At 44.1% G+C, this 23,825-nt stretch overlaps 1 protein-coding gene across 2 annotated transcripts in view; it reads left to right on the forward strand.

Moving 5' to 3' along the window:
- SEC14L1 (SEC14 like lipid binding 1) overlaps positions 1-22,018 on the forward strand; it is a 61,925-nt gene extending 39,907 nt beyond the window's left edge. The window contains exons 4-18 of one of the 2 annotated variants that reach the window (XM_077251850.1): positions 6,290-6,439; positions 7,237-7,368; positions 8,420-8,548; positions 8,629-8,863; positions 9,728-9,837; positions 9,954-10,143; positions 14,190-14,278; positions 14,367-14,437; positions 15,659-15,830; positions 15,908-16,042; positions 16,438-16,572; positions 17,738-17,989; positions 18,067-18,245; positions 19,461-19,562; positions 20,269-22,018. In XM_077251850.1, the coding sequence (XP_077107965.1) occupies positions 6,290-6,439; positions 7,237-7,368; positions 8,420-8,548; positions 8,629-8,863; positions 9,728-9,837; positions 9,954-10,143; positions 14,190-14,278; positions 14,367-14,437; positions 15,659-15,830; positions 15,908-16,042; positions 16,438-16,572; positions 17,738-17,989; positions 18,067-18,245; positions 19,461-19,562; positions 20,269-20,506 (2,319 nt within the window). In that variant the 3' untranslated portion in view covers positions 20,507-22,018. The remainder of the gene's footprint in view (positions 1-6,289; positions 6,440-7,236; positions 7,369-8,419; positions 8,549-8,628; positions 8,864-9,727; positions 9,838-9,953; positions 10,144-14,189; positions 14,279-14,366; positions 14,438-15,658; positions 15,831-15,907; positions 16,043-16,437; positions 16,573-17,737; positions 17,990-18,066; positions 18,246-19,460; positions 19,563-20,268) is intronic. The other variant, XM_077251851.1, reaches the window with a different exon arrangement.
- Positions 22,019-23,825: the final 1,807 nt, after the last annotated feature.

Consider the following 23,825-nt stretch of genomic DNA (forward strand, 5'->3'; position numbering starts at 1 on the left):
TAAATCAATTAGATTAAAGGAAGAAGAAAAATATGTGTGAATAATCCTGGTCCAATACAAGCTGTCTGTTTGCTAAGGAATCCCTTCCTAGTAACTGTCCTTTTTGACGTTATTGTCAGGCAGCTAGTCCCTATCAACCAATCTGGTCTGCATTGCTCAAGCTTTAAAACGTTTCAGTAAGATGATCTACAATACCCTGTACAGTGGTTATAGTATGGCATACGGGCAGACAGAGCGATGTGTGCAATAAAGAGATTGAAGTGCTTGTCTGAGTGCCAGGACTCCTTCGAACTGCTGATAGTGAAGGTGCAGAGTCACACCTCCAATGATCTGATGGCCTAACCCTTGGATAGGCTATAAATATTGTAACCCCCAAAATCCTTTAACTCTAAGAAAAAAAAATTGTGAGCAGTAGACTTGTGAACATTTCATCACTGTATAGATGGGTCTTTCAGATGACTGCCCCCACGTATGTGGCCTAATGTCCTGTCCTATTTATAACCGTATTCTTCCTAAGAGCAGACACTGACTTTCTCTTCTGACTTTCATCTCCCTGTGTTCTTTCCTCTGTTCTCTTTTAGTCCCAAAGCGGTGCACAGCTGCATTCCCTGTCTGTTCTGACCCAATTCAGTCAAAGGAGAATAAGTGGCTGTAGTGACGTATGGTGAACATGGCCAAGCGAGCATTTTAGGATTACAATAGAAACTGCTTGGATAATCGACTTCAAGGAATAGCTTCTAGATACACTGAGACCAGGCTTCTTCCTAAAGGCGCCAGTGCTAAGGCTACCAGCTTTGATAGGTTTGAATTAAATCTAAGCCACCAATCCTGATGTTGAGGAACAGTCATGGCTGATCAGAAGTGACTCCATGCTTTGGTCGCTTGGCAGTACAAGTAAACTGTTCAGTATCATGTCACATCTTTTAGGTTTCCATTTCCTTTATACAGTAACTACGAGCCCAGGGGGCATGCCTGTGTGTGCCCACCATCAATGACATTGACCATTCAAAATCTGTTCAGAAAGAAAGCTTTAGACCCTGTCCTGCAATGTGTTATTCTTCACGTTCGAGGTACAGGACTAATTGACCACTAAAAACGAGTGCAAAGGAGCAGTGCCCAAAGCAACCAATAATACATTTTGCTTCTTTACATTAGAAAGAGACCTCCAAGAAGCCTTAACTTTTTTCTTTTCCACTAAAACTCCTTTAAAGGTGCCCATGTGCCATGGATATAACGCACATGAAGAGTGATGTGTTCACTATGGAGAGAGCAAAGTATGCCAAACACATCTGGTAGCGGCTTATCTACCTGGACACCTAAAAGATGGGTCATTGTAGTTTAAAAAAAAAAAATCCTGATCCTTCTTTACTCCAGCATTATCTGTTGTGGAAAGTCAGAAGACCCCCATACACATCAAAAGATCAGCCAATCCCAGCAAACTTTGGAAGGGGGCGGTTCAGTGACTTTATTTTAATGTTTTGGACCTGTAGACACAAAATGGTAGATAATTAATGAAGACTAATTGCATATTTCCTTCAGCAAAGGCTTATTTATTGTGACTTGTGCTATAAAGCTTTTGTGAGTATTGCAGTTATCCTGTTCAACACACTGATAACTCAGTTTTTTATACATCCACCACAAAACGGAGTAAATATCTCTTTAATAACTAGCCTTTTTCTGTCTTTCTACCTCACTATGGTTAAATAAAAAGTACATTGACTTGTGTCCTCCTGCAGGGTATTGTTGGGTACGTTGGTTTATGTGCTTCTGCAGATTATACTGGGATACCTTGGCTTATGTCATTCTGAAGGGAGTACTGGGGTACTTTGGCTTATGTCTTCCAGTTGAGATTGGTGGGGAATGACTTATGTGCTCCAACTAGTTATACTGGGATTTGTTGGTTTATGTTCTCCTGGGCCTGCAAGTTATAGTGGGTTACATTGTCATATGTCCTCCTGCGGGTTATACTGGGATATGTTGGCTTATGTCATCCTGCAGGTTGTATTGGGGGGAGGGTACGTAGGCTCATGACTTCCTGTAGAGATTAGTGAAGTATGGTGTCTTAGGTCCTCCTGCAGGGTATAGTGGGATACAGTGGCGTAACTACAAAGTTATGGGCCCCGGTGCGAACTTCCAAATGGGGCCCCCCCCGCCATAAAATTCAATGTAAGCCCCATAGAATACAATGCAGCCCCCCCCTCATAGTATAATGCAGCCCCTCCATACAGGGGCAGTGACAAAGACACGAGCAAATGGTGACGAGGGGGCAGAGGAGAGGGAACAAGGGGGCAAGGAAGACAGGCACTAGGGGACACATGGGGGCTAGGAGGCAGGGGAGAAGGATACAAGGGGTCTAGTGGGCAAGGGAGACTGACACAAGTGGGCAAGGGAGACTGACACAAAGGGCACACGGGGACTAGTGGACAAGAGAGACTGGCACACGGGGACACGGACTAGTGGGCAAGGGAGACTGACACACGGGGAATAGTGGGCAAGGGAGACTGATACAAGGGGACTAGTGGGCAATGGAGACTGACACACGGGGACAAGGGACAAGCACAAGGGGACAAGGGAGACAGGCACAAGGGGACACATAGGGACTAGTGAGCAAGAGACTGACACAAGGGGACAAGGGATACAAGCACAAGGGGACACACAGGGACAAGTGGGAAAGGGAGACTGACACACAGGGACTAGTGGGCAAAGGAGACTGACACAAGCACAAGGGGACAAAGGAGACTGACAGAAGCACAAGGGGACATAGGAGACAGGCACATGGGGACACACAGGGACTAATGGGCAAGGGAGACTGGCACACGGGGACACAAGCATAAGGGAGACAGGCTCAAGGGGACACACAGGGACTAATGGGCAAGGGAGACTGGCACACGGGGACAAGGGACACAAGCATAAGGGGACAAGGGAGACAGGCACATGGGGACACACAGGGACTAATGGGCAAGGGAGACTGGCACATGGGGACACAAGCATAAGGGAGACAGGCTCAAGGGGACTCACGGCCCCCTGACCTGCCAGAGCCGCTTGCAGCTGCGACCGTAGTAGTTACGCCGCTGCCTCACACACACACATACTACAGATATCACACACACACTACAGATATCACACACACACATCATACTACAGATATCACACACACATCATATTACAGATATCACACACATACTACAGTTATCACACACACACACTACAGATATCACACACACACACAGACATACTACAGATATCACACACACACACACATCATACTACAGATATCACACACACACACACACACACTACAGATAACACACACACACACACTACAGATATCACACACACACACACACACATACACACACTACAGATATCACACACACACACACACATACACACACTACAGATATCACACACACACACATACACACACTACAGATATCACACACACACACATCATACTACAGATATCACACACATACTACAGTTATCACACACACACTACAGATACCACACACACACACACACACACACACACACCAGAGATACCAGCTCATATACACAACTCACAATCTCCTCTCTGGTACAGGGGTGGCTGATGTAAACCGGCTGCAGCTCCTCAGCTTCTCCTGACTAAGGCTAGTTTCACACTAGCGTCGGGAACAACCCGTCGCTGTGCGTCGGGCCGACGTTCCCGACGCTAGTGTGGTCTCCGCCGCACAACGGGGGCAGCGGATGCATTTTTCCCACGCATCCGCTGCCCCATTGTGAGGTGCGGGGAGGTGGGGGCGGAGTTCCGGCCGCGCATGCGCGGTCGGAAAAAGTGGACCGTCGGGAGCAAAAAACGTTACATGCAAGGTTTTTTTCTCCCGACGGTCCACTACCACACGCCCAAGCGTCGCAAAACGGACGCGACGTTTGGCAATGCGTCGCTAATGTTAGTCTATGACGAAAAAACGTATCCAGCAAGAACTTTTGCTGGATGCGTATTTTCGGCAAAATGACGCATTTGCGGCGTATTGCAGTTAACGCTAGTGTGAAACTAGCCTAAAGCGGCTCTGTCCCGCACCTCCCCCCTGCTCTCGCCTTCTGTCCCGGGGTTATTTTGGCTTTCTCTTAAAGGGAACCTGTCACCCCGTTTTTTCCGTATGAGATAAAAATACTGTTAAATAGGGCCTGAGCTGTGCATTGCAATAGTGTATTTTGTGAACCCCGATTCCCCACCTATGCTGCCGAAATACGTTACCAAAGTAGTCGTTTTCGCCTGTCAATCAGGCTGGTCTGGTCAGATGGGCGTGGTGTCTTCCCCCAGATCTTGCTTAGTTTTCCGTTGGTGGCGTAGTGGTGTGCGCATGCCCAAGGTCCCGAATCCACTGCACAGGGGAGTGAAAATAGCGTGATGTGCGACATTTCATTGGTGATCGGTGGGGGCGGCCATCTTCCTTTGGCCGCGCGTGCGCAGAAGCGGCGCTCTGCTGGCCGCGGCTTCAGGAAAATGGCCGCTGGATGCCGCGCGTGCCTAGATGGAGATCGCGGTGGCCATTTTCCTGAAGCAGAGATGCGACACCTCGTACACACCCGACTCCGCTCCGTACACCCCCGACTCCGCTCCGTACACCTCGTACACACACGGCTCCGCTCCGTACACCTCGTACACACACGGCTCCGCTCCGTACACCTCGTACACACACGGCTCCGCTCCGTACACCTCGTACACACACGGCTCCGCTCCGTACACCTCGTACACACACGGCTCCGCTCCGTACACCTCGTACACACACGGCTCCGCTCCGTACACCTCGTACACACACGGCTCCGCTCCGTACACCTCGTACACACCCGGCTCCGCTCCGTACACCCCCGGCTCCGCTCCGTACACCTCGTACACCCCCGGCTCCGCTCCGTACACCTCGTACACCCCCGGCTCCGCTCCGTACACCTCGTACACCCCCGGCTCCGCTCCGTACACCTCGTACACACGGCTCCGCTCCGTACACCTCGTACACACACGGCTCTGCTCCGTACACCTCGTACACACACGGCTCCGCTCCGTACACCTCGTACACACCCGGCTCCGCTCCGTACACCTCATACACACCCGGCTCTGCTCCGTACACCTCATACACACCCGGCTCCGCTCCGTACACCTCATGCACACCCGGCTCTGCTCCGTACACCTCATGCACACCCGGCTCTGCTCCGTACACCTCATGCACACCCGGCTCCGCTCCGTACACCTCATGCACACCCGGCTCTGCTCCGTACACCTCATACACACCCGGCTCCGCTCCGTACACCTCATACACACACTGCTCTGCTACATCCACCCAAACCCCTCCTGACCTCACACAAAAGCTTACCCTCCTCCAGCATGATGACAAACAGCACTGCACTACTGTCCTGCACTACACGGAAGCCCTTGATCATGTGACTCCAACTCCTCCCCTCCTGTGACCTCATCACAGGTCCTGTGCGCACAGAGCAGTGGCAGCTATAGTAGTGGTGTGCGGCTCTCTGCGGTGGAGGGGCTCTGCTGCGGGTCAAGTGCAGTCCCACCCGTGATCGCGAGTGCACGCGCAGCAGGGCCTGTAAGGAAGAATTATTTAAAGGGCCGGCGGCCCATTTTGTAGCTTAGAGTTCTTAGGAGCCCGCCCAGTCTGCTGGACTGGGTGGGCCCCTAAGCACTGCGGGCACCGTCGCAATTGCGACCCCTGCGACCGCGGTAGTTACGCCCCTGGTGGGATATGTTGGAATATGTCCTCCTGTACCTTAAGTTGAGGCATGTTTGATTGTGACCTTCTGCTGGTTTATATTGGGGTATGTTGTCCTGCAGGTTGTATTGGGGTACTTTGGCTTATGTTCTTCTGTAGAGACTCTTATGTGCCTCTTTTGGTTATACTGAGGTATGTTGGCTCATGTCCTCTTGCAGAGACTAGCTGAGTTCGTTGGCTTGCATCCTCCTGCAGACTGTGTTTGGGTTTGTTGGCTTGTCTTCGTCCTGTTGGTTACACTGTGACACGTCAGATTATGTTGTCCTGGAGGGTATAGTGGAGTGCTTTAGCTTATGTCCTCCTGCATGTCAGTGCACTTTCTAGATTTATGGCACACACCTTCCTGAATGTCACGTAAGTTGGCTATTGGTTTTGGATTAGAGTGCCTCTATTCTCTGTGCAGATGTTTCTTGGTATTATAACCTTAATTTTTACTAAATGGTGTGTCTTTGTTTTTTGTTTATTTTATATTTCTGGAACTTCTTTAAATTCTACTTTTTTTTTTTTTTCCCTCTCCTCTGCAGGCCTATGAGCGTCGGTTCCCCACTTGTCAACTCATTCCTATGTTTGTCGGTAGTGATATCATGAATGAGTTCCTCAGTGAAGACGGAGCAGTGCATGTGGTAGAAAGACGTTGTAAGCTAGATGTCGATGCGCCACGACTACTTAAAAAGGTCAGTCTAACATGTTATCTGTGCAAAAAGTGATCTCGCCACTAAAGGATTGAATGTTAGTCTTAGCTGCTCCATGATATGCCCTACCCATTATCCGTATACTGCTCTCTGAACTAATATACCTCTGACGGTTAGCACTTTATAGGCATACAATGGCCCAATGGAGGCCAAAAGGACCTTGTCAGATGAATACTTCTGGAGGGTACATTTGACTCTTTAAAAAGGGTATTCCAATCTCCAAGATCCTATCCCAATATGTCGTAGGTGTACTAATATTAGCAATTACCTCCAATTAGAAATGTAGTATAGTTCCTGATTGGCTATGTCACCTACCCCATGTGCAGGGCATTGCAGTCGCTTTGATATCCATGGTTACAACCGCGATCAATGAACTGTCACTATGTGAGTGGCCGTTAGCCATGGATATCTAAACTACTGCAATGCCCTGCACATGGGGTAAGTGACCTATCTAACTATACTACATTTCTAATTGGAGGTATTTGCTAATACTATTATTTTTACATATCGGGATTTGATCTTGGAGATGGGAATACCCCTTCAAGCGCTGATATATTTTTTGGCACGTATGTCGTGGTTATCGCTAAATAGTGTGAAAGGAACGTTGTTAATCTGCCAAGCAAGGAGTTGGTACTGTATTCTTTCTTCATGCAGGTGAGAATGCTTGAATGGTAGGTAAATTTTATTGTGTGCTGCTTTTGGAGAGGTCAATTATTTTTATGCATTTTTTTTTTTTTGCATCACATGAAAAGATAACACACTTTCTTCTTGTTTTCTAGATTGCAGGAGTAGACTATGTGTACTTTATCCAGAAAAATTCCTTAAACAGACGAGACCGCACTCTTAACATTGAAGCTTACAACGAAACCTTTGCCAGCCGTATTGTAATCCACGAGTATTGCTGTTACACTGTAAGTACTGCCATGATAGCTGGACTTTGAGTTTGTCATCAGACCTGTGTTATACAGTAGTTCTACTTATAGTGGTTGTCCAGGTTTCAGTGAAAAGCCTGCATGCACTCCTGACTTTAATCGTAACAGCGAGAGCACCACGTGCTGAATGCCCCTATTATTGCTGATGCGAGCGAGTGGTCACATGAGCACATCTATGTGAATTGCATACAAGCCGTCACATGCCTTCTAGTCTCATACTGCTTCTCTCAATAGAAGGAAATTGAGCGAAGCTGAGCACGTCTAGTCGGCACATGACCACATGTATAGACAGCACATGCATGCTGTCATGTGACTGGTCACTTGTATCAGGAAGTTGTGACCGAGTTTGCGTCGTACACTGTCACAATTCAGAAATGTGCAATAACATCGAGTGACTGCAGATTTTGTCTCAAGCCTGCACAATGCCGTTAGTGGGGCTGGACAGAATTGGCTCGAATGAATCGGGATGTGCTGTGATAAAATACTTATTTCATGGGTAAGCGTGGCACTATATCTGGGGGGAATTATAGTTTAACTTTTTTCTAACCCCCATGTAAACCCTTTTATGTATGATGTGAAATCTGACATAAGCATTGTCTGCGTTTTCTTTAAAGGGATTGTCTGGCCTTGGAGTGCAAGTCTGCAGTCACTCTCCTCGGGGGATGCACTGGCCTTGGGAGTAGAGAGTGTGTGACCACAAGTATGCAATCTGCATATAGATATGGTCACGTGCCAACTAGATATTTGCACGTCTAGTCTGAATGGGGCAAAGTATGCAAATTGCATACTTTCAGTCACATGACCACCCGCTCCTGGCACTGGCACCTGAGAATGCTCCTGTGCGGCTGTGCGTGCAATATGAACATTTTTAAGTCTGCAGTCACATACAGTAATTGAAAACGTGTACCCTAAGGCTGAGTAACCCCTTTGACCATGAATATACTTTAAAATGTTTTTCTGCAATCTTTGAAGAATATGTGAAGAAAGCTATGTGCTGTACGTGACGCATCCTTCGTTTCCTGACCACCAGGTACACCCTGACAATGATGATTGGACCTGCTTTGAGCAGTCTGCTAGCCTGGATATCAAATCCTTCTTTGGATTTGAGAGCACAGTAGAGAAGATTGCCATGAAACAGTACACCAGCAATATCAAAAAGGCAAGTGGCTACCAATCATTGTAGACCCTGTGGTACAATTTAACACCGTGCATCTAAGAGGCTTTTTTTCCCACCTTCAGGGTAAAGAAATCATTGAGTATTACTTGAAGCAAATGGAGGAGGAGGGCATTACAAAGCTGCCTCGATGGACTCCAGCTCCCAAGCAGCTGCCAGAGTGTCCGACATCTACCTCAACTCATTCTGTGTCCCCTGCACAAAATATACCTACCCTGAGTTCTAGTGACGGGCAAAGTAGCAGAGATGGTCCTCCTACATCATCCAGCCCTCCAGAGGTGCTCAGCAGTACTCCAGATGGTGCGTGTTTGAGAACTGAAATATTCACTTTCAGTTTTGTCCTCTGTGGCAGCCAGACCCAAGGCAGTGTTCACTTCTGCTCCAGCAATCCTCCTTGGGTGCCTCTGCCACAAATATGGCTCCCACAACGTCATGACTTTGTGTCGGGCCTAGTCACTAGGCCTCATGCAACACTGCTGGGCCTAGAAAGTGGTGAAGGCACTTCGGATGCCAGACAGGATTGCACTGCCACAGAGGACTGGACACCAGACCCGTGTCCTTTTTTATTTTTTTTATTTTTTCCATCCTTATATTTGCTGTAGTTCATAAGTAAAGTCAAGATTTTTCAACTCTTTACTTAATTTGGATATGTACAAAACAATTTTTTTTTACTTGTTTGTTTCAGTGCATCAAAAATAAATGGGCATCAACATTACAATTTATAAAAATATTCTACTTTTTTGTTTTTTATTTATTTGTTTTATTTTTTATTTACTTGCAATCCAAACTGAATACATTGTTAAATAGATCTTCGACCCGATGAGGCTGATGCACTTACTTTTGTAGGTCTGTGTTAAAACTGTAATTACTATGAAACCACAGTAGCCAATGACTAGCAGCCAGCTCAGCATTAGAGCCCTCTGTCAGTCAGGGGCACAGTTACAGTTGCCATTTGCTATGAGCTGAGCTGTGGCTAAAGTCCACACCTAGGAGGAGTAAAGTTAATTTCCTACCAGCATCGGAGCTGTAAGTGCGGGCATCGGAGCTGTAAGTGCGGGCATCGGGCAAACCTGCTGATTAACACCGTATTTGAGGGTTAGTAGATTTTCTTTGCTGGACAGGTTCCCTATAATGTCACAACACTTCATGTCTGGTTCTATGTAGATAAATTGGAAGCCGATTACATCAAGCGTTATCTCGGAGACCTCACGCCGTTACAGGAGAGCTGCCTCATCCGCCTGCGACAGTGGCTGCAAGAAACTCATAAAGGCAAAGTAGGTGCCTTCTTTCGAGATCATTTTTAGATGGAAGAATTATGATGGTATCCTCTTAATATTTTGTGGTATGACTGGTGCATAAACATTGGTTAATCTCTATGCTCTCTATGTAGATTCCCAAAGATGAGCACATTCTAAGGTTCCTACGAGCACGGGACTTCAACATTGATAAATCCAGAGAAATCTTGTGCCAATCACTCACCTGGAGAAAACAGCATCAAGTTGACTACCTACTAAGCACGTGGAGCCCTCCACAGGTTCTTCACGACTATTATGCTGGAGGCTGGCACCACCATGACAAAGGTTTGTACCTTGCCGGGTAGTATTCCTGTTTTGAATTTGTAAGACAATACAAGTTAAAAGGGTTTTCACATTAAAAAAAAAAGTACATTTTGATCAATTAAATGGTCTTTACATACCACATCTCCTGGGCAGGGAAAGCAATAAGCGTATACAGACAGGACAGCATAGGATCACAGCTGATTTTTTTCTGTGAGGTAAAACATTGCTTAAAAACAGGCAGGGAAATGTTTTCCCTCTTAGAAAGAATCAGCTGTGATTCCCTGTTGGAATGCCTGTAAATTCGTTTGCATCCTCCCCGCCCAGGAGCTGTTGTATGATTAGACAATGCTCCTGTATGGTCAGACACAGCCATTACACAGTACACAGCAGGGGCACATTTATAAGATTATCTCGGCACAGGAATATTATTTATTTATTTATTTATTTTTTTAACACATCTAATTGTGGAACTTATTTTTGTTCCAAGGTCTATTGATTAACATATACTTTGCCCATGGAACAACACCTGTAATAAATGTTTTTGTTTTTTTTAATTATTCAGAAGTACAACAAGACCATTTATAAGATCAGTTTTCTACTGCTGCAAAGCCCAGTCCTCCCCTTGGTGCTTGGCATAGTGTACAGCATCTGCTCGAAATCTACTATAAAAAGAGAATCCAGCACGTCCATCTTGGAATCCTTTTATAAGAAACTTTAACCTTTTTTTTTATTATTTAATATTCCTCCTTGCCAAAAAACATTCTATTGTCTTTGGGGCACTTGGTTGTATTTTTGATTTAATATTCACCTTAATGACAGTTTTAAAGGTAAAATTTCTTAAAAAGAATTCCTGAGGGACATACTGGATTTTCTTTTTATTGTGGACTATTCAGAAGTAGTTTTAAGAGCAATTGTTTTATTCAGTGACATAACTACAAGGTTATGGGCCCTGGAGGGAACTTCAAATGGGGCCCTCCCCATACCAAAATATTTTCCACCTAAATTCACATTTTCCCTATTCATTTCATCACACACTATAGTTTTGTTGCAATGTTTTATAGTGCAATATTTAATAAATATAGGCATAGTTAACAAATAGAGTATTTAAAGCAAAAAATATTCAAATTATACAGAAACAAAGAACACACACCCTGGCACTGCCTGCCATCAGGCTGCTCTAAGCCCCCCTCACCTGCTGGCTACTGCTGGTCACACACCCTGGCACTGCCTGCCACCCCAGGGCTGCCACTAGGAATTTCAGGGCCCCATACTGGCAAAATGTTTGGAGCCCCCTTGAGACTCCACCCCTCGAACTGTCCACAACCCCACCGCTGTCTCTTGGAAAAACTCCACTTCTTACCAATCACACATTAACAGTTCCCATCACCAGATTACGCATATAGCCAGTAGCTTTTGTTATGGCCAAAAGATTTTTTAAGCCGCCATCACGACAAGGTAGACTCTTTTGGCCGGGCTCTACTCTACTCTATCCTATTAATCATTTGCTAAAATATCCAATACAATTTAGATATATTTCTATTTATTTTTAAATTTTTAAAATGACCAATAATATCTCATACAAGGTATAAATGCCACCGCACCATGACCAGACACCATATTACCACCACACAGAGACCTATAATACCACATACGAGGAACAAATACCACCAAACCATGTCTAGACCACATATAACCACCACAGTGACTGAATAATATCACATACAAGGGACAAATACCACCGCACTATGTCCAGATCACATATTACCACCACATGGTGACCAAATAGCACATACAAGGAGCAAATAACGCCACACCATAGCCGGAGAACATATCACCACCACATAGTGACTGAGTACTACAATACTGATCATTAATAAAAAAAAAAAAAACCCACAATACTAATATCACAATAAGTGCCATTAGACACAGGAGATCTGTACTTAGTATGCAGTGTCTGTGTACAGGTAATAGTGAGGTACCAGTGACATTATACACATGAGCGCTGTATATACTGTACAGGTTATACTGTGATCAATGACATTATACACAGGAGCTCTGTATATAGTCAGTGTAAAGGTAATATAGTGATCACTGGTGACATTGTACACAGGACCCCTGTATATAGTATGCAGTGTATAGTGTCAGTGAACAGGTAACACACACTGATTCACCAGTGACGTCTGTTGATGAAGTCCTTCATCTTTGTTTTTCATCTTCATCCAGCACAGACCGCCGTCACTTCTTCCAACCAGGGCTTGTCTGCAGGAAATAACAGTTAACTAGAGCACCGCTTGCAGAACACATTACTTAATTTTTTCCCAACTTCTACACTACACCAGATGAAGGAAAAAAAGGCGACAGTGTCGCTCTGCACAGTAACAGGACCGCCTCCCGCTTTTAAAACCGTATCCTCAAAAACTAAAACAAATACATCACTGCAGTAATAATATCCCTTAATTAGCCCTTATGGTAATAATATCCCCCATCCTGGCCCTGGGGTGTCTCATGCCTGGCTCCAGCCATATGTTCTCCCTTCCTGGCCCGATATGTTCTCCCATCCTGCCCTCATACGAGTATCCATTCTGCCTCCATGTTATGTCCCCTGATCCTGCCCCATCTGTCCTGTGATCCTGCCCTCTGTGTCTTCCATCCTGCCCTCTGTGTCTTCCATCCTGCCCTCTGTGTCTTCCATCCTGCCCTCTGTGTCTCCCATCCTGCCCTCTGTGTCTCCCATCCTGCCCTCTGTCTCCCATCCTGCCCTCTGTGTCTCCCATCCTGCCCTCTGTGTCTTCCATCCTGCCCTCTGTGTCTTCCATCCTGCCCTCTGTGTCTTCCATCCTGCCCTCTGTGTCTTCCATCCTGCCCTCTGTGTCTTCCATCCTGCCCTCTGTGTCTTCCATCCTGCCCTCTGTGTCTTCCATCCTGCCCTCTGTGTCTTCCATCCTGCCCTCTGTGTCTTCCATCCTGCCCTCTGTGTCTTCCATCCTGCCCTCTGTGTCTTCCATCCTGCCCTCTGTGTCTTCCATCCTGCCCTCTGTGTCTTCCATCCTGCCCTCTGTGTCTTCCATCCTGCCCTCTGTGTCTTCCATCCTGCCCTCTGTGTCTTCCATCCTGCCCTCTGTGTCTTCCATCCTGCCCTCTGTGTCTTCCATCCTGCCCTCTGTGTCTTCCATCCTGCCCTCTGTGTCTTCCATCCTGCCCTCTGTGTCTCCCATCCTGCCCCTGTGCCGCTTTCAATAAAAATAAGAAAAACCTTTCTCCTTACCTGGCCGCTCTCCTGCGGCGTTGCTCCCTCCATGCAGTTCAAACGTGCACTCGCCGGCAAATGACCATGACATCATACGCCGGCGACATGCGCGCTGACGTCAGCTGCCATCCTCTGATTGGCTTGCGCCTTTTAACTATTGCCATGCGGGCCCGCACGGGAATAGAGTTTAACTGAACCTGTGTCTCGGACGCAGGTTCTAATACTGCATTGGCAGAAGCCTGCTTCTGGGGCCCAATGAGCAGATTGGCTCATTGGGCTCCATACTCCAGTCAGGGCAGTAATGCCGTGATGGCGGGCCCTTAAACACTTCAGGTCCCATCGCACCTACAGCTGTGGAAGTTACGCCCCTGGTTTTATTCATTGCACAGGAGACATAAAGTTAGTTGTTGGAATTGAGAACCAGCTGCTTTCTTTCAAGAGTCCTCATTTCGCATGTCTATGGCCTGCGTCTGGTTGTGCAGCTCAGACTCGCTTACAATTGTCCCTATAACGTTTATCACCAACCAGGTAACGAATATCTGATCCCTTGGGCCCCAGGGCTGTACTCTAATATTCTATCACCCCTGTAGACGTCGAGTGGAGTGATAATGTGCATGCATGAGTTCCCCTCTCGAATCAAGCTTCTCTTTGTGGTTTTGAGAGCAATGAGACCCCCAGCTTATTTAATAGTTTCTGACATTTTCTGACCTATTTGGATAGGAACAAAAGCCTCACCAATTCCAACAACTTATGGCTGTGGAACATCTTAACACCCTAAGTTCTAAAGTTATTCTTGACTCACGTGTCTTATCCATTGCAGATGGTCGTCCATTGTACGTTCTAAGGCTTGGACAGATGGACACTAAAGGTTTGGTCAGAGCTCTGGGTGAAGAGTCCCTACTCAGACACGTAAGTCTACAGTGACACTATCTCTCGGTGGTTATTTTTTTACTATCGCTTTAAATCCAGGACACTATTTTTCTTTATTTTGAATTAGGTGCTATCAATAAATGAGGAAGGACTGAGGCGATGTGAGGAGAACACCAATATATTTGGGAGACCCATCAGGTACGTTGTTTTGGGGTTATGGTTATGTTTGTGTTGTACACCACTGGAAGATGTACTCAGAGATTGGTATTTGGTGTCTGAGGGGTGCAGATAAACATTGCAAGTTCCAAATTGAAGAGAACCTGTCATCATGTTTTCCCTGCATCCACCACCTTTCATTCTTCTTGAACAGAACTCCTGCAGCCTCTTCATAAGAGCCCAGCTCCCCCACATACCTAAGGAAATGCCTTTTACAATTGGCATCAGGTGGGCCTCTCCAGTCTGTGCTCAGTGCCTTCTACATCCCCACAATCGCTGTCCTCCTGCCTTTACGGACATGGCTGACATCTATTTCATACACAAGATCTGTTCAGCTGGCTATGTGGAGGACATCATCAGTGCAATCAAGACCGGAAAGAGAGAGATGGTGGGGACAGAGGAGGAGTATGGTACAAAACAACCATTGGACGACCACTTGGCGCGGATTAGCTTATGGCGCCGAACAGTTATAAAATAATTTTTTTAGGCATGCAAGGCAACTGTGTTCTTATGAAGGGATTACAGAAATCCCATTTTACTGATTGAGAAGGTTTTCCCAGTATAATGTTTGGGAATCCTTCTAAACCATCAGCTACATGATAGTGTAAAAATAATACAAGCAAGGCCACGTTCACACGTTCAGTATTTGGTCCGTATTTCACATTAGTATAAGTATATATAAGCCAAAATCGGCATTGAAGCCATTAGGGGAAAGTATAATAGAAACACGTCACCACTTCTGTATTTATCACCCACTCCTGGTGTTGGCTTACACATACTGATGGAAAATACTGATTGTGTGAATTAACAATGAGGAGGAGAGTAGCTGTCCTTCAGCTGGCATCATCGCAGGTAATTTTGGTGATGCTGATTTGGATGAGCGCTGCTAACGAGTCTTTTTTTTTTTTTTTTTATGACCTTTTTAGTTGCTGTATACTCCCATACACTATTTCAGTAAGTAACCTCTTGGTGGGCTACATTGTGCTCTTATGGTATACAGTAAGTTATTTGCTTGTCTCCAATATAACAAACATTATCACCTTTGGAACCAAAGCACAACAGTTTAGGAGGCAAACCATGTTTCCTTTAGGCACCAAATATCTGAGGACTGAGCAACCACATTCTAGATGTTATGGTCACATCTTCCAGCAGACTGAAGGAATTTATGTGCTAGAACTTTGTATGATGTCATTTTTATTGTAGCTCCTGGACGTGTTTGGTGGATTTGGAGGGGCTAAATATGCGGCATTTATGGAGACCAGGTGTCAAAGCCTTACTGCGGATCATTGAAGTTGTGGAAGCCAATTATCCTGAGACCCTTGGACGACTGTTGATATTGCGGGCCCCTAGAGTGTTTCCTGTCCTGTGGACACTGGTAATATTTTCTAGATCACATAATAATTTATTATTATATTGTGTTTTGTAACCTAACATTTTTATTTCTTTTTTTAGGTTAGTCCCTTCATAGATGAGAATACTAGAAAGAAATTCCTAATTTACGCTGGCAATGATTATCAAGGTCCTGGAGGGTTAATTGATTACATTGACAAAGAAGTAATTCCTGACTTTCTTGGTGGAGAATGTTTGGTAAGTAAGAAAAGGACTAGTGATGAGCGAGTATACTCGTTGCTTAGGTGGTCTCTGAGTATTTGTAACTGCTCAGAGATTTAGTTTTCGTTGCCGCAGCTGCATGATTTACAGCTGATAGACAGCTTGATTACATGTGGGGATTCCCTAGCAATCAGGCAACCCCCACATGTACTCAGGCTGTCTAGTAGCTGTAAATCATGCAGCTGAGTCAACAAAAGCTAAATCTCTGAGCAGTTACAAATATTCGGAGACCACCCGAGCGTGCACGGGAAAACCTGAGCAACAACTGCACTCAATCATCACTAAAAAAGGACCTTACACAGAATTGTGCATGTCAGAGCCTAGCCAAACTATGATGCTATTCTTAATATATATCGACTACTAACTTTCAGTGTGAAGTCTCAGAAGGTGGGATGGTTCCCAAAGCATTATACAGGACTCCAGAAGAACTTGAAAGTGAGGATATCCGATTGTGGACAGAGACCATCTACCAATCAGCTAGTGTCTTTAAGGGTGCACCACATGAGGTAAGACAGATAAGTTTATTACCTGGATCCAAACTGAATCTGTCACCAGGTTTTGCCACCTAATCTGAGAGCAATAGAATTGTAGAGACAGAAACCCTGATTTCAGCGATTTGTCACATTCAATGGGCTGCTCAATGTAGTTTTCATAGGTTTTATCAAAACTACAGCAAGCTGGCCAGTAAGTGTGAATATATGCTGCATGTTTCACCATTTGCAATGTGCGGATAACAGAGTCTTCATATATTCTCAGAAACAAATATTTGCTTCTGTGGAACATATCCTTATTGGTTACCTTATGAGTTAAAAATGTTGCACTAAGTTTCAGGTTGCAATCTTCATGCTTTCATTTTCAGACCCCTTAATATGCTGTTTTCAATTTGTTGATTAAATTAAGGCTCGTGGGCTTGTCCCTTATAGTAAAACATGGTTGATGTAAGTTTTTTTGCATTTAAGATGCTGCTACCTTTTCTCTCATGTACTAGCCCAGCTTCATTTCTGTACTGCCTTCCCCTTCTACAACCCATAATCGATGACTTTGGGGTTTTGCATCCTTATACACTCTGATCTTCCATATACAACTTTCTGGTTATTATCTCAAACACTGAAAGAAGAGAAAACAGGCAAAGCAGAGAGTGGAAACACAGCCCACATCAGTTTGCTGTTCGATCTGTTTCAGAAGCAGCGGGATAGCCAGCTATGTGAAGGTGTAACAGAGACTGTACTGCAGCAAAATATTGTGGAATTTTAAATACAGACTAAAAAGCCATTTTATTTTGCATGTTGTGAGAAAATTAACATAATAATTGTGCAGGAGAATGTAAAACTTTTTTTTATTTTTGTAGTGCATTTTATAATTTGTAGACTCCAACCAATGACATTCATGGGGAGAAACCTATCAATGAGTGGCTAGTCATGGGATGAGACTGCATATTCTGAATACAGTGGACTCTTCACTGGCTTCATGTTGTAAAAAATTAAGAAGTTCTCAAACTGCTGAAAATATCCCAAAAGTCACCAATTAATGCGACCTGTCTGTTTCTACTTCATGCTACCCTCAGACAGGACAGCAGCATAGCCAGGCTGGCTGGGAGGTTCCCTTGACCCCTGTTTTGTACTTGAAGCTTCATAACATGACATGATGATCTTTTTGCCTTTCCTTCTTTAGATATTAATCCAGATAGTAGATGCCACTTCTGTCATCACCTGGGACTTTGATGTTTGTAAAGGGGATGTTATTTTTAACATTTACCACTCGAAGAGGGCACCACAGGTCCCCAAACGAGACACCCTTGGAGCTCATGGTATTACATCTCCTGTGTGCAACAATGTGCAATTGATTGATAAGGCTTGGCAGCTAGGACGAGATTACAGCATGGTAGAGTCTCCACTGACCTGCAAGGAGGGAGAGAGCGTGCAGGTAAATTGATGAGGTCTTTAATCTTTTTTCCATAATTTGCTACTGCTGCCCGTATTTAACACTTCACCTTTTTCCAGGGATCTCATGTGACCCGCTGGCCGGGTTTCTACATCATGCAATGGAAGTTTCATAGCATGCCAGCCTGTGCCACCAGCAGCCTCCCACGTGTGGATGATGTTCTTGCCTCCTTACAAGTGTCTTCACATAAGTGCAAAGTCATGTACTACACGGAGATCATTGGCTCTGAGGATTTCAGGTATGAAACATTAGTTTTATGTTTACCCACATAATGTTTCAGGTTATAGAATATTAACTATTTGGCATCTGACCACTGTAGCTCTCCTAATTTTTCTGGAGAACAGACTGGTTCTTAGGAGCAGCACTTGTACAGTTACAAAAAATGGCAGATAAAGACACGTGGATAACCTCCCCAGTACTCCATCTTTTACTGTACTGGGCTTCAAGGGACTATCCACCTTAATTTTGAAGCTAGCCCTATTTAAAGGGTTTGTCTATATTTGTGGAATTGCAGTTCAACCCCTATAAAATAATAAACCTATCAGCTCCTCTCAAAGTTAAATGTCCCCAAAGTGACGGACATGGTGATGGACTGCAGACTGATCCTGCAGTCATGGATCGAATCTCTAAATTTTGCCAAATTACTGAAAGTTAGTGGGTGTCTGACTCACATCCCCCCCAAAAAAAACCTCATAAATTCTAAAATACAAAAAAAAAAAGTTATACCCATAATTTTTTTGAAAATAGACTTAGTATGTTACTAAAAGTGGATCTGTGAGCATAATATGCTGCCTGATGCGGCCGATATGACAGAATATCATTGTATAATGCAAGTCCAGAGTATTCATAAGTGGTGCCTTCCCCTGCCACTCGCCTAATTCACAGGCTGCTGTGTACTCGAAGAGTGCTCTTATAAATACACTGGGCTCACAAACTGCGTTTCCATTGTATTAATTTCTCTGTGGAGCCAAATGGCGCAGCATGTTTGTGCCGTAGGTGTACAGATCTGTAGCTATAATGTGCTGCTTCGCAAAGGGGCAACATATTGTGCTGACAGATCTGATTTAGCACTCGTGTACCTTCATACAATGGTCTATCAAATGGTAGGATATTGAAGTGGGTAAATGCATGAAATCATTTAAAGGGATTGTTTAGATACTTAATATTGATAACTGTCCCCTGGATAGGTCGGCATTATCACCCCCACCAGTCGGCTGTTTATAATCTCTTTAATATGAGCTGATATGCACATTGCTGCTCCATTCAGTGTGTTAACATGTAGCTTATAACAGCTGATCATTGGAGGGCACTGGTTACTGAACCCCACTAATCTGATATTGATGACTTATTTTAAGGACAGGTCATCAATATCCTGTGACTTGACAAACACTTTAATGCATTTTCAGTAAGATAACTAACTTATTTTTTTCCATTTTTTTTTTCTTTTCTTCAGGGGCTCAATGACAAGTCTGGAATCGAGCCATAGTGGTTTCTCACAACTCAGTGCTGCCACCACGTCCTCTAGCCAGTCTCACTCAAGTTCCATGGTGTCCAGGTAGCTGGCTCTACAACCTCTATCTCCACCAATATTCCTGATAACGCAGATCCACCACCTTCCTTTCTCTGACAGACTCTACCCTTTCCCATACATGTTGCCGTTTGACCATATACCATTACTCCTTTTATTCACTTCCGTGGGTGGACAGTCCTGCCCTGTTCACTCTTGGAGGGCCATATGTTTGATAGTATATCACTTTGATAAATTCAATATCTGTATTTGGCGGACAGTCTGTTATGTATAACTGCAGTATACCAGGTATAACATGGCATAACAGTGAGTTACCGTGGTGTCTGCATAGTAAAAGTGCTCCTATGTTAATCTAAAAGCTCTATGAAGTCTTTCAGATATTTGTAACTTTAGTTCTAGGCCACCCTTTCCCTGTAGCATCTTAGGTTGTTGTGAACTGTGGCACCTTTATAACTCATTTAGTCTTCACTGAGGATGGCCTAATAACCTGTTTGTGTTCTTTTTCCATGTGCATCACTTACGTATTCCATTTTCCCCTCTCCACAGCCCCTCCTGTGTTTCCATCCATGGTCATTTAGGCTCATGCATTTCCATTTTTAAACGTTAATTTTCCGCCTCCATTTTTCTCCCCCATAAGTAAGAACCTGTATAACTTTTATTTATTTTTTCTTTGTTCCCCCTTTTCCCTTACCCATTTTTTTTTCTCCCTTTCCTTCCATTTTGGTTGTTACAGAGACCCCCTCCCTCTGTCTGACTCCGTCCTCCCCTCTCTCACTCATCCCCAAGACCTGAAGTCCAATCCGGATGGGCTCCTGCGCCTCTCCCCATCATTCTGGGGGCAGCACTTTTCTACTCTCTACACCCTCAGACCCCCAGTCTTCCTGCGTTGGCCACCTTCTTGGCGCCTCCCATTCATCCGGGAGGCCGTGGGAACTGCTGCAATCGAGATGGAGGGCTCCGACTCTACCTGAGGGGCGTGAATGACTATTTAGGGATTTGCAGAGTGCTGATGTGCTGGCTTTCAACTCCATACCTGATTTAATGCAAGGCTAAGACAGTCTTGAAAATATTTTCTCTTGCACTATTGCATTGTGGAGAAGTTGGCATGCACTGCTCACACAACTGCTTCACCATATCCTCTGATTCAGAGCTGTGATATTCTTTCGCAATAGACACACAATATCATTTCCACCAGCTGGAAAGTTTGGAGCAGCAAATGAAATTCTTCATGAAATTTCATCCTCACTGACTTATCTGAGAATGGCCATTTAGGCGTCTGTTGCCAAGAATCTGATGTTTGTCATGCGATTTGGTGGGGTTTGTAGAATAATCTTAAAACTTGCCACTATTGGTTCTTGCACAGTCTTTTCCGAGCACCTTCGCCAAAACTAGGGCTGACTTACTTTTACTAGCAGTGAAATGTTAAAATGTCTGATATTTCCATCTAGGTAAGATACTGAACATTGTCGCTCTTTGGAATAATAGAGAATGTATATGATGTATTGTAAGACATCAGTATAGACAGCCATTTTTTAGGCCTTGCATGAACTAACAGATGATCATAGCACTCGTCTTTTGGCTGATTGCATGGGATGAGATGGTGTTCTGGGGTTCTGCATTCTGCTTCAGCTGATGTACAGGTGGGCTGCTGGGGTACAACTATATCCTATTTAATAAGACCATCATTTCCTTCCATTTCCACAGTGCTGAACAACCCCCATTAAGCCTGGTTGGAGTCCTAGGAGTGTAGGCACAGGCACGTATAACAATGGGTAAACCCTGTATCACATTAGTTAGGGCCATTATGACATTTTGTCTTTGAATTCCAGTCTTGATGTAACTGAATGATTGCCATTGCCACTGGAAAATGAACTGCCATGGAAGGAAACCTCCTTTAAAAATGAATGTTGCCAAACTCAGGATCTCCTGTTCTCATATCTGGTCAATGTCTGGACGTTGGGGTCTTCAGACCTTTACCTACATAGCATATGAAGTGGCCTATCACTACGAAAGGTCATCAATTTGATCGTAGTAGTTCAATCCGGACAAGTTAGGATCATGGCATTGATTTAGCGCTGCATCCTGGCCACTTATCTATGAATGGACCTGCATTCATTTGAATGTGCAGTAAAAAAAAAAAAAAGTGAAGAGAACTGACTTGGCTCTGTTGTCCTTCCAGTCTTTGTCTCAAGGTCATATTCTTACTGTCCAACCACTGGTCATAAGGTAATTCTATTACTAGTTGTAAGGATGCAAAACCTTTTTGTACAATAGTATTATGGAGATGTAATCTCTGGACTGTTCTTTAGCTGTAGTTTGAGAAGGAGTACCTATCTTCAAAAACATGGTCTAGGAATGGTTTGTAGTCCCCATGAAACACTTCTAGTGCATCTTTTTCTAGAATGCTGTGGGGCCAAAATTATTATTTTTTGCCGGAAGCCTCGGTATGGAATAGTGCAGCCAGCCATGCTATTCTATACAGCAAAACAAAACCAAAACACAAAAAAAAAAAAATCTTGACCTATACAGAGCAATGAAGGCCAAAACTACCTTTGTTCAGTGAATGGGGGTCTGCCAGGCCAAACTGACAATATAATTTAAGGACATAGCCTTGTAGAGGTTATGCCACCAATAAAAAATTGCAACTAAACACCGAAGGACAATCTTTTTTTTTTTTTTTTTTTTTTTTTTTAATTATAAAGGCTACATCCCTTAGTGCCCTTTTTACACAACTTGTGTGTGTGTGTGTGTGTGTGTGTATATATATATATATATATATATATATATATATATATACATACATCACATACATACATACATACACACACACACACACACACACACACACACACACACACACACACGCGCATACATGCATGCATACATACCGTACATGCGCACACATACATACATGCACACACATATATATATATATATATATATATATATATATACATACATACATACATACATACATACATACATACATACATACATACATACATACATACATACATACATACAGTGGTCCTGTTGGGGCTTGCGTCCGAATTCCTGGCAAAACAGGATGCCGTGTGGCCCCATCGGCGCATATACCCGAATACCAATTTGTGGGGTTGGGGCAAATCCCCGACGGGCCACTGAATGTATGAGAAAATGCTGTGTGGAAGGGCCCTTAGATTTTACGGTCAGTTTGGGTTGACTGATTTCCTTTCAGGAGAAATAACCAAATGGTACAACACAAAGTTGTAAAACAAGAAAGAAAATTATTATTTTTTTTATGGGGAATACAAGTATTTTACTATGACAAGTACTTCAGGAGAGTTGAATGGCAAGAAAAAAATGTATAAACACAAATTGCGTTTTAACTTAGTGGTACACTGATAATCTAGGGAGTTGCAATTGTAAGTAGTCACAAATAGTGTTATCCAAAGACGAAACCAAGATATGAGTTAGTTATACAATTTTTTTTCTTCCCCATTACCAGAGAAAGATCATCTCTGCATGTACTGATCTAGTTGGTAATGTAATATTTATAACGTTGCAGTTAGAACTACTTCTTGATCTGACCCACCAATATCTTGCGTGTTCGTTCTTGCTACTATTTGAATTAGAATGACAGTAGTAGCGAACACTTCAGCCTCGAGGTGATGGTGCCAGTTTGCACAGTAGATGGCCTTCTTGGCAGTTGAGCGTCAATCCTGAAAGATTGGATGATAGAGAAGTTTCTCAAAGGACTAGTCTTGACCTGAGGCTGTAATTATATGTGCATGTGGTATATTGGATGGGTTAAGATAATGCACAAATCCATATTTTGTACCATGGATGATCACAGAACATAAGGTTCCACATATCCCCTGGAGTGAGTGTAATTCTGACTGGAAACCCTTCACCCGCTTTTTTCTCCCTTTGCATTGTGAGGCTGTCCCTAATATCCTGGAAATAAGGGCTTATTTCCCAGATGACAGGGCTGTGCCTTGTTCACTGGATACTGTGTAGACCCCCTACCCTTCTGCACCTTTTATCCATTCCACCAGGCATTAAATAGTTGAAGACCTTTATATAGGCTAGGATTGTAACCTAGTATTTTAGGGCATGTTGGGCGTTGGAAGAGCAGCAGACCTTCTTATAAGTCTTTATATCAAATGTGCTTTTCATCTTTGTTTTTCGGTAATGTTTTTTTTTTTCTATCCTTTCTCTTTTACATATCACTTGTAAATGTTCTTTTCTCTGAGAAGGGTGTGAATGTGTGTGTGTGTGTGTCCGCTGTTCATTGTTATGACACGACAT

This window comes from Ranitomeya variabilis, chromosome 4, assembly GCF_051348905.1.
Source record: "Ranitomeya variabilis isolate aRanVar5 chromosome 4, aRanVar5.hap1, whole genome shotgun sequence".
Classification (NCBI taxonomy): domain Eukaryota; kingdom Metazoa; phylum Chordata; class Amphibia; order Anura; family Dendrobatidae; genus Ranitomeya; species Ranitomeya variabilis.